The sequence below is a fragment of the Dioszegia hungarica genome, assembly GCF_025882075.1.
Source record: "Dioszegia hungarica strain PDD-24b-2 chromosome Unknown MKK02contig_8, whole genome shotgun sequence".
Lineage (NCBI taxonomy): Eukaryota > Fungi > Basidiomycota > Tremellomycetes > Tremellales > Bulleribasidiaceae > Dioszegia > Dioszegia hungarica.
Window position 1 is genome coordinate 3,498,794 of NW_026515770.1, and position 9,864 is coordinate 3,508,657.

Consider the following 9,864-nt stretch of genomic DNA (forward strand, 5'->3'; position numbering starts at 1 on the left):
GTGTATGAGCGAAAGCTGTTCTAGGTACTGATTTAGTACAGGACTGGTTTGCACGGCGGGGAGAGCGGTCTGGATCAGCGCGGCTCTTTTAAGCCCACGGATTGTGAGCGCCGTACTGCTTTGTTGTTGACCATACAGTGTATACGGGACAGCGGGACAACAGCAGAAGGGATCTTTTGTAGATGCACTGCTGCAGCCGCCCCTGGAGACGGTACCTCACCCTTGATCCTCCCTTGATTCGCTTGAGCTTGCGAGGGGCTCCATCACACTCGATGCGTTTTAGTGTCCTGGCCCAGGGGCAGTCACCAAAGGAGCAGACATTGACCGACTCAGCCCCTTGACACGCTCCGATATGCGACACTGCTCGGAGCATGTGCGCCGACAAAGGACTCTACGTTCTTTGAGTTCGTCACTTTGAGTTCGTCAGCCTAAGAGGACGTTTCGTGTCAGATTAGGAAGAAGGATCAGCAGTAAGCGACCTCTTGCCCCCATCTCCACATCTTCAGGGTGGAAAGGAACGGAAAAATACCGGTAAGCACAGGGCATACCTATGACCTCTCTTCCTGGTCTATCCGCTCCAGCTCCTCGATGAGGTGCGTGTCCAGCCCCTTTGGCAACAATACCGGCCCATTCGCCGTAATCAAGCGATAGGTCGGAAGAGGCTCATATGTCGACGCGATGATCTGCTTTATTCAGCTGAACTCCCACCGGGCCGCGCGTAGGTAGCTCACCTTGCCGTCCTCGACAAAGACGCTGCCGATGAGATCCTCTGTTTCGCCGATCCGGCCTGCGGGCGGTAAGGCTCGCTCATCTAGGCTTATCAGCTCGTGCTCATGCCGTCTGGATGCCAGAGTCGAATAACAGCTGACGACGGTACCCACCTGTAATGTGTATGTACCCATCGCCTGGTCGACCCGCCGCCTCAAACCCCGCTGCTTCCGCCTTGCCCTTATCCAGCCCATCTCTAATCGAAGCGTGGAATATATCTCTGTCCACATAAGCTCAAGTCCCTCTCTCATGTCCAGTAGCGGTGAATAAGACTTACAAGAAGTCTCTATTCTCCTTCAGATCCCCCAAACCCGAAGCCCCCAGCGGCAAGTAACCCAAAACAGTCCGACTCCTCGGCCCTTTCGGCGGGCGGGGCAAGAAGGACAATGCAATCCGCCCTGGGGCTGGAGTAGGAAGTGTATGATAGTGCAAGTATGGATGGTCTGGGTCTTTTGAGGCCGATGGGCCTGGCGATGGGGAATTGGTGGAGTTGTAGCGGACGGAGAGGGGGGCGAATCGGGGGAGAAGATGCGGGGGGCGCAGCGCGAGCAGACGCGCGAGGCTGTTGATGGGAGTGTAGCGATCATGATGCGTTATTCCGGTCCGCTAGATGGCGATCGACGATTTCAGATTTGGGTATGAGAGGCTGACGAGGAAGATACTGTAGGTATTAACGACCTCAGCTGAAATCATCGATAGCTGCAGCTGCGTCATGGCCGTTCGCGTCGAAGGAATGTGGAGATCGAGAAACTACCCGCTTAAGAACACTGATCATGATCATTATCAGGATCAGCATGCCGCAGTCACTTCCGCATAGCCTCCGTAGGCTAGCAAGGATAGCACGACGGCCAGCGCACAGCTGACTGTGCTTGTCACCGGAATACATCGTCTCTGGAGCTCAATGCAGGACGATATCCACTGGAAGCTTCCGGCCACTCAGATGATGCTATACACCACCCTAGTATTTGGAAGCATGATAGTCGCGATGTCCTCTGATGACGAGGAGGTGAGCATCGTGTGACAGCGTCAAAGCTTAATGACAACAGCTGGCAAGTAATGGGCGTTCATCATGTAGTCTTGAGGTAATTTGCACCCTTGATGTCGGCGCGGTTCCTTGATGGTCAGCTACGTTCCCCAGTGATGAGAGGGTCGCGTAGCGACTCACGCAGCTCGTAACCTCTTCTTCTCCTCCCTGAAATCCGCTGAGCTCTTCAGATCACCCGGTATTCTCGCCTCGCCTGACTCCTGCCCCTTCCCAGCCGCCGCTTTGGGGTCCGGCAGCAATGTCCATAACCAGTCAGGGTACTGGTCGTCCGGTAATGCGACCGGATCAGGCTGGTCCTTCAGAACCGAAAGACCGGTCATTACTGTTCCAGCGGGGCAAGAGGAGATAGCTAAAGGTGTGAGTTGGGTTCCGCGGCGAAGAGCGAGTGTGCAGCTTACGTCGCTTCGGTCCTTTCGGCTTGCGAGGTGCGGAAGCACTCGCTGTAGGAGCGGAAGATGATGAGGAGGCCTCAGATGGGGTCGGTGTCGAGTATGATGCGCGCAGCACAGGCTGGCGGAGAAGGGGAAGAGGGAGTCGAGTCCGAGCCAGTGTGGCGCGGACTGGCCGGATCATAGAGGTTGAAGCGTTCATCTTTGAGCGATTTTGCACCTCCTATGCGCTGCGCTGCGCTGCTCCTTGAGTTGGTAGCTGTTGGGGCTATGATGCTGTATAGCGCTTGTACAGCTATAGAATGATGCGAGAATATGGCCGGAGCAGAAATCTCGCCCTGATTAAGGTCGATCCAGCTTTGCTTGGCTGAGATGACGTGGTATTTCTGAGCCGGACAGTGCCGTAAAAGCATGACGTAAAACCTCGACGCGTCCAAGATCCGCGCCGGCCGGTCGCGACTTGACTTTCGCCTTGCTCCATCGCCTCCGAGCTGACCTCCTGCTTCTCATCGCCCACCTAGCCTGACCCGACATTAATCATCAAGGGAACCAAGGGTGAAACGGATCAGGATGACTGAGGCCAAATCCGACGCCATCTCGTCAAGTGTGCCCCATTTCCCAGGTATCACCAGGCTCTGCTTCAGTCCGGATGGAGGGTATGTCCTCCTCTTCTTGAGCTGCTGGCCATGCCGCGACTGGACAGCTAGGCTAACGCCTCAGTACTATCTACACGGGTGGTGCGGATTGCCTCGTACGAGTGTACAAGGCAGACGACCCCGACGCCGAGCCTGGATTCGACGACAACCATACGGAGGGTGTAGTGTCACTCGCAAGCTCGGTGAGCTGCTCGCACCTCAGGATTGGAAGACCGGACTAATGAGCAGAAAACACATCTCTTCACAGCATCTATCGATGCTATCGCTCGGAAATTCTCTCGTCCAGGAGACGAGTTTGAGGGGTATCTCGCCCGGTCACCCGGTGTGCCGATGCGATGGGTCAGCGTAAACAAGCAGGGCGATAAGGTCGCTGTATGTGGAGAGTGAGTCATACTGACCTTGTCATCTGGGCCGTTTGCAGGCTGAAGGCTGATATAGACAGCGATCTGCTGGTGAAAATCGTGGACGTGGACGATGTGGAGAAGGTCGCGGTGCTTTCCGACAACCCGAAGAGCGTTAGGTCTGCGGCTTGGGACCCCTTAGGGCAATATCTGGTGAGTCAGCACTACTATGATGACACACAAGATACCTCGGCTGAGCTGTAGGTCACCGCAGGATGCGATGGCAAGATCAAGATATACGACGTTGGCGGGACAGCCCCGTTCAACCTCAAGATCATGGACGGTATCATCAGCCCAAGCGAAGCCGAGTGAGTGTCTCGTACCCGTCGGGCTTCGGTCTGATCACTGACCGGTACAGCGCGACGACCTCATGCTATGCTTGCTGGCATCCTTCGGGCAAATACTTTGCCGTGCCTATGCGGACCAACGGTATGTCTGCCGATCAGGTTTCGTTCCTTCCCGGAGGTCCGCTGATGGGTCAGATGTCGGTATTGTGAACCGGGAAGGATGGACGAAGCAAGTGGCGTTCTCGCAGGATGGGCATAAATCTGTAGGTCCTCTCCTACGAGAGGGGAATCAGGCTGACTGTCTCAGCCCATCAGCGAACTCGCATGGTCTCCCAATGGCCGATACCTCGCATCCTCCGCCGACTCCCAAATCCTCATCTGGTCCAACGAAACCCGCACAGTCGTAACCAAATTCACAAATCCCGACGGCGCCGTCACTGGCCTCGCCTGGTCTCCTATCTCCAACTTCATCGCCTTCACTGGCGAAGACGGTTCCTTCTCCCGCTGGACCAACCCTATCCCCGAGGACTTGGCCAGCCCGTTCGCAACCGACGTACAAGAAAACAAGCGCGTCGAGAAGTTGCTGGATGACTTTGGCGATGACATCGATATGGACGATCTGGGGCAGGAGCTGGACCTGGATGGGGAATTAGGGGATGATGGGGTGGACGCGGAAGATGATTGGATTGTGGACGATCAGGGCGACTATGGAACCGAAAAGAAGTATGGAAAGGGAAGGCAGGAAGTCGGTAAGTGGGATCAGGCGAGATGAGGTCGGTCTACTGACCTTGCAGTCAACGTGACAAAAGCGCAGGCCTCATTTACGCCTGGCAGTACGGTCATGAGGAACAAGAAGCGGTACCTGGGTAAGCTGGATGTCGCGCATTCGAAGGGAACCGTAGCTGACCCTTCAGCTTTCAGCATGATCGGAGCTGTAGACGTGTCTGATCAGGACACCCATCACGTCGTTAACGTCGAGTTCCACGATAAGTCTATCCGGCGCGGCTACCACTTCCAGGACCACTCCAAGTACTCTATGGCATCTATGGGTAAGCTTCTACTTTTAGCGCTTTTCGGTCGCAGTTGACACCTTAGGCGAACAAGGCATCGCTTTCGCCTCGAGCTCCACCGCCGAACAACCGTCAGAAGTCCATTACCGCCCGTATGACTCGTGGGCCTCCCAAGCAGACTGGACGTTCCCACTGCCAGCAGGCGAGGACGTCACCTGTGTCGCGTGCGGTGGACCGCCCGAAGAAGCAGGGCTGGGCCATGTGATTGTCTCGACATCGAGAGGTTATGTGCGGTTCATGACTGCCTCGGGGGTCCAGCGGTATCTGTGGAGAATAGGAGACGAGGTCGTTTCGATGGCGGCGGGGAAGGAGGCGGTATTTGTGGTACATCGAGAAGGAGGGACAAGTCTTGACGGTACGTGGTGCCAAGCCAGTAGAGTGAATATCCGCTGATCATGTAGGATGTCAGAACCTGAGGTACACCATTATGGATCTGGACACGTACGATGTTCTTCAAGATGGGCGGATACCATTGCCCAAGAAGACGACTATCACTTGGTTGGGCTGGACAGCAGAAGGGGTAAGCTGCAGGATACGTTCATGATTGGAACAGGGGAGCTAATCCCGCAGGCTCCCGCCATGTTCGACTCTACAGGCGTTCTCTCCATGCTCGACCGCTTCAGACGGCCCGGGCAGGCTCGATGGGTGCCAATACTGGATACTGCCACGCTGAAGAAGGAGGGCAGGGTGGAGCGGTACTGGCCTGTCGGCCTTGGGTTGAACAATATGGCGTGTGCAATCTTGAAGGTGAGCTGTCAGGCGCTAGTGTGTCTGTAACATCAGCTTACGCTGTCAGGGGACAGAAAAGGAGCCATGGTTCCCTAGACCATTGCTGCAGGAGGTCCTGCTGCAGATGCCGCTCCTGAACATAGAAGACCAAACTGGAAAGTTCGAAGAAACGTACGCGCCTCCCTGTCGGCCCCGTTAGAGCGTAAGCTAAGAACATAGCCTCATCCGAAGCCATATCACCGTCTCCCTCCTCGGCGACACCCCCACTACCGTTGCCGAAGCCGAGACCCACGAGGCCCGGCTCAGAATCGAGCAGCGACTCTTAGCGCTCGTCCAGACCGCTTGCAAGTCGGACAACTTGTCTCGCGCCCTCGACCTCGCGCGGATGATGTACAACCCCCAAACCGTCGAATCCGCAGCGAAGATCGCTTCGTTCTACCACCTCGGCGGGCTCGAGGACCGGATCATGAACCTCCGGAGACAGGCGAAGGTACGGGAGAAGAAGGTTGAGCGGCTCGATCGGGAGCGAGCGAAGGAGACGGAAAGGCGATTCCCGCCTGGTCATTCCGTCTCGAATGGCGGGTGGGCCGGGAAAAGCAAGACGGATGTGGGATTCGCGCCTAGGGTGGCTGGAAGGCGGCACTTTGATGGAGTCAGAAGAGCAGAGACGCCCATGTCTAGCGGTATGACCGGGAGGGATACGGTCGTTCCGGAGACGCCGACATATGAGGACGAGATGCCGAGTTTTGATGAGGTATATGGGGAGGAAGTGAGGGAGGCTTCGCCAGGCGAGAAGAGGAAGAGGCGAGATGAGACGGAAGAGGAATTCACGGCGCCCAAGAAGCGCGGAGAGGAGTCTGTTGCACCTGGTGAGCTGGTTCATCCGCGTCGGGCTGAACATCAGCTGACTCTGTATCAGCCGAAGCGAAGAAGAACCCATTTGCGAAAAAGCCAGCGGCGAGCAATCCTTTTGCGAAGCCCGCAGTACCTGTCAGTCGGAATCTGAGCACCGTAAAGTCCACGAGCTTCTTTGAGCGGGTGGACGATATCGAGACGTCTGGCGCGCCTAAATGTGAGCTAGCTGCTTTATCGTCGAGAGGGGCATAGCTGATTACCTAGCCAAAGCGAAATCTACCAAAGCTGCCAAAGCTGCCGCATCGAATGGGACTGGCGGGAAGCAGACCACGCTGCTCGGAATGAAGAAGTCCAAGCCGGCAGCCGCGCCCGCGCCTGTGCCTCAGCCGAGCCACGCCGACTCGGCGGACACTGAGGTGTCGCAGGTCCCAGCTGAAGAAGCGGAGGAGGAGTATACCGAGACGCAGCAGGATGAGCCAGAAGGGGAGGATACGCAGGAGAACATTTTGGTCAGTTCACATATCGTGCTCCATGTCAGCAGGAAATCAGAGCTGATCGAGCAGGTACAAGAAACGATGATGTCGCCGGAACCGGAAGAGGGGGCAGAGGACACGTATCTCTAGGCCTGGTATCTGCCTGTCCTCACTTCAATTGTATCTTGGTTGATGATGGATGTGCTTCTTACTTTGAGTCCGCAGTGTGCTGATTCGATACATCTTACCAGTACAACCAGAAACCCCGTGGATCGGTAAACACCGAATTTTGATGGCCGACCATCCCGAAATCAGCCGACGATGTCCTTGACCTGTACGTCGCCTCCTTGCGCGATGCAGATCTCGTATGCCAGCATGAGTAGCAGCTGGCCGAGGAAATCGACGAGCGCGGAGTGTATTGGCAGAGTATACGAGCTGAGAAGTCAGCTTCTATGCCCAAGGAGCTAGATGTAGCTGTGACTGAAAATGAAACCCACTCTGGATCGAGATCTTTTGACCAGAAAAACAGCGTGAGATTATGTGACAAAAAGAGCGATATACCGGTCTGATCATCAGCTGTGTCTGCGTACAGTATGGCAGGGGTGGAAGCAGGGTCACACGTACTGTACAAGCAAAAGCAGCCCATCCCGCCCATCCCAAACTCAGATCTATCCATCCCGCCCAGTGGACAAATCCAAGGAAGAGCGCCTCGCACGGAAAGGCGATGAGGTAGAGGGTGATGGCGCGATGGAAGGGCGCGAGACCGCGGTTCGGACGAGGATGGAGAGCGCGGGGATGGAGATTAGTATGAAGGGAGGTGGAAAGTCTGTTGGCGTGGATGGCGCCTATTGAGCCTGTCAAGCCTGATTGTCAGCGAAAGAAAGCAGAGCGGGGGACGTAGGACGTGGCGGACGTACCGGTCATGGAGATGGCTAGAAGGGCGAAACCTCTGTATCGCTCCACACCGCGGTCGAGGACCATGCCTGTCCCGCTAGAGATGCACATTGCTCCGATCTGATAGATCAGCTTTCTGATCTGGGACGGTAATATTCCCGGTGGCTGAGCTTACGAGTGGGACCCAGCCTCCTCGGGCGACTCCTCTGACCCACTCATCCCGTAGTACCCGTTTAGTGAACCAGCCCGCCGCCATGGCCATCAGAATGACCGCGAGCAGTGGGATGGGGGTGTCCATGACCCCAACGAGGGCCGAGCCGATCAGGGAGAGGATGAAGAGGGTGAGTAGATCGCCCAGGCATGAGGCAACGGGGGGAGTGATATTGTCTGAAGGATTAGCTTTGATGTGCATGTCGGAGTCGCAAGGCAGAAGCCTGACATACCTGGATCTATGCCCCACCATCTGCAAATCACAATGACGGAGCTCATAAAGCTCCCTAATACCGCCGAACTCAAGCCCGCAGCCCCCATCCCCGTCGCCAAGACCATCACCAACTGCTTGAATCCTGGCCTAGTATACCCCTCATGCCACTCTTGCTCCCCTACCGCCAATCCCGGGTCCACCAGTATCGGCCCCGTCGGTATATTCATGTCCGTATCGCCTAAACGATGGATCGTAAGCAGACCGAGCACAAAGCTGATCACGCCCGCCAAGCTCGCAATGAGCAGTGCCTGCAGTCCGAGGAGGGTCATATTGGCGATCAAGAGGGCACGGCGGGTACGGCGGTGGTCTAGCTCGCCGATATTGGCGGAGGTACCCAGTCGGGCGGAGAGACACATCTCGAGGTTGCCCTTGAGGTTGCCGAGCATGGGGACGAGGATGAAGAGCTCGTCGACTCGGCGAAAGACGCGCCAGCGGGCGAGGTGTTCCAGGAGCTCGCCGGTGAACACGAGACCGACGAGAGAGAAGAGGAGGGAGGGTGTGGACTGAAGAATCAGCTTTGCGGGACAAAGAGGAACCGGTCAGCTCACCTCAACGAGTAGATTGCGTAGATCGGCAAGAGCGCTTGATGGACCTGTCGCTTCTTCCCTCGCTGGCCGGCCGCTGGTGCTCGGCCCGGCTCCAGGTGAGACGAGATGCGGCAGCGCTGGCGTCCTTGGTGGATACGTCGTATGCACCGTCCCTGTCGTTCCTTGGGGCAAAAACGCCGCCGCTTCTCCGTCTCCCGCTTCACTCCCCTCCCACCCATTATCCTCCTTTGCGTATACCTCCCCACTGACGCGCCTCCTGCCCATCTCGCTGCTCTCCGCGCGCCCATCCCCCTCTTCTTCCGCGACCATACTCCCCCTCCATCCGCCCTCATCCTGCACTTCGACATCTCGCACTCCTATCCCGCGCCTCGGATGACTACTCGACGTGTATATCTCGACGGACCGCCTATTTCCCTCATGCTTCGTGTTCGTATTTCCGGCCCCTACGCCTATGCCTATGCCTGTAGCAGGGCGAGAGGGGCCTGCGGTGGAGGGCGAAGCGTAAGAGTCGCCATGACCCCGCTCGAAATCGTACTCTCCGTCGTGGTAAGAGGGGGAGGTACCGGTGATGGATTGTGCGAGTCTCTTTGCTTGGCGGAGTTGCTCGTGTACGTCCCGTTTGAGAATAGGGGACATGGTGCCTCGGCTACTCCGGTAGCTCAGCTTCCTGTAACCAGCGAGATGAAAGCAAGATAGATTGCACAAGGAGAGAGAGTGGACAGAAGTGAGCGAGAGTACCCGAACGGAAAGGCTGTTTTCATGATCGCCGAAGATCACCGAAGACATCGATTAATTGTACATGTCCGCAAGTACAGCTGCTACTCACTGAACCAGTACTGATGATTACTGATGGGCCGCAGCGTCTTGTCCCTTCGCTCACAATCGATGCATGGCAATGAAGCTCCTGCACATGGGAGATCCAGCACCCTAATGGCGCCGTCCAGGCGTGATATCCAGACGGTATCCAAGGACCCCTCAGCCCCTCCATCCATCTCGGCGGTTCCCACATCTTCCACTTGACCCTTTCGTCTCACTCCCGCTCACCCCTCTCCTCATCTCTGAAATGACGCCACGCGATATCTCCCTTGATCCGCCAGAGGGCGGAGATCTCCCGCCAGGCGGACCCAATCTCGAAAACGTGCCCGGTATGGGGGTCAGGGCTTTGCGGAGCTGGTTGAAGCTCCAAGGCGGCTCGCCGAGTGGTTTACAGTAAGCTGGGACGCGTCAACGGGGGTAATGATGAGGCGTCTCATCGGCAGTGAGGG

The 9,864-nt window shown here is 56.7% G+C and overlaps 3 protein-coding genes across 3 annotated transcripts; 1 reads left to right on the forward strand and 2 right to left on the reverse strand.

The window, feature by feature from the left end:
• Positions 1-548: 548 nt before the first annotated feature.
• Positions 549-2,386, reverse strand: MKK02DRAFT_33580 (mitochondrial ribosomal protein L37-domain-containing protein; the record flags this gene model as incomplete). Its single annotated transcript, XM_053088746.1, has 6 exons — positions 549-683; positions 732-811; positions 882-988; positions 1,046-1,330; positions 1,934-2,162; positions 2,212-2,386. 6 exons carry the CDS (start codon positions 2,384-2,386, stop codon positions 549-551), a joined length of 1,011 nt encoding a protein of 336 aa, XP_052946147.1.
• Positions 2,387-2,772: 386 nt separating this feature from the next.
• On the forward strand, positions 2,773-6,755 carry MKK02DRAFT_33581 (uncharacterized protein; the record flags this gene model as incomplete). The annotated part of the gene is made up of 18 exons (XM_053088747.1): positions 2,773-2,858; positions 2,923-3,040; positions 3,087-3,241; positions 3,301-3,412; positions 3,464-3,567; positions 3,618-3,688; positions 3,742-3,809; positions 3,854-4,295; positions 4,341-4,412; positions 4,461-4,595; positions 4,642-4,971; positions 5,018-5,136; positions 5,187-5,363; positions 5,413-5,516; positions 5,565-6,214; positions 6,250-6,417; positions 6,465-6,713; positions 6,739-6,755. 18 exons carry the CDS (start codon positions 2,773-2,775, stop codon positions 6,753-6,755), a joined length of 3,177 nt encoding a protein of 1,058 aa, XP_052946148.1.
• A 229-nt stretch (positions 6,756-6,984) lies between these two features.
• On the reverse strand, positions 6,985-9,235 carry MKK02DRAFT_37115 (solute carrier family 41 member 1; the record flags this gene model as incomplete). The annotated part of the gene is made up of 7 exons (XM_053089565.1): positions 6,985-7,108; positions 7,171-7,238; positions 7,298-7,536; positions 7,591-7,687; positions 7,743-7,954; positions 8,011-8,554; positions 8,600-9,235. The coding sequence occupies 7 exons, from the start codon at positions 9,233-9,235 to the stop codon at positions 6,985-6,987; spliced, it is 1,920 nt and encodes a 639-aa protein (XP_052946149.1).
• Positions 9,236-9,864: the final 629 nt, after the last annotated feature.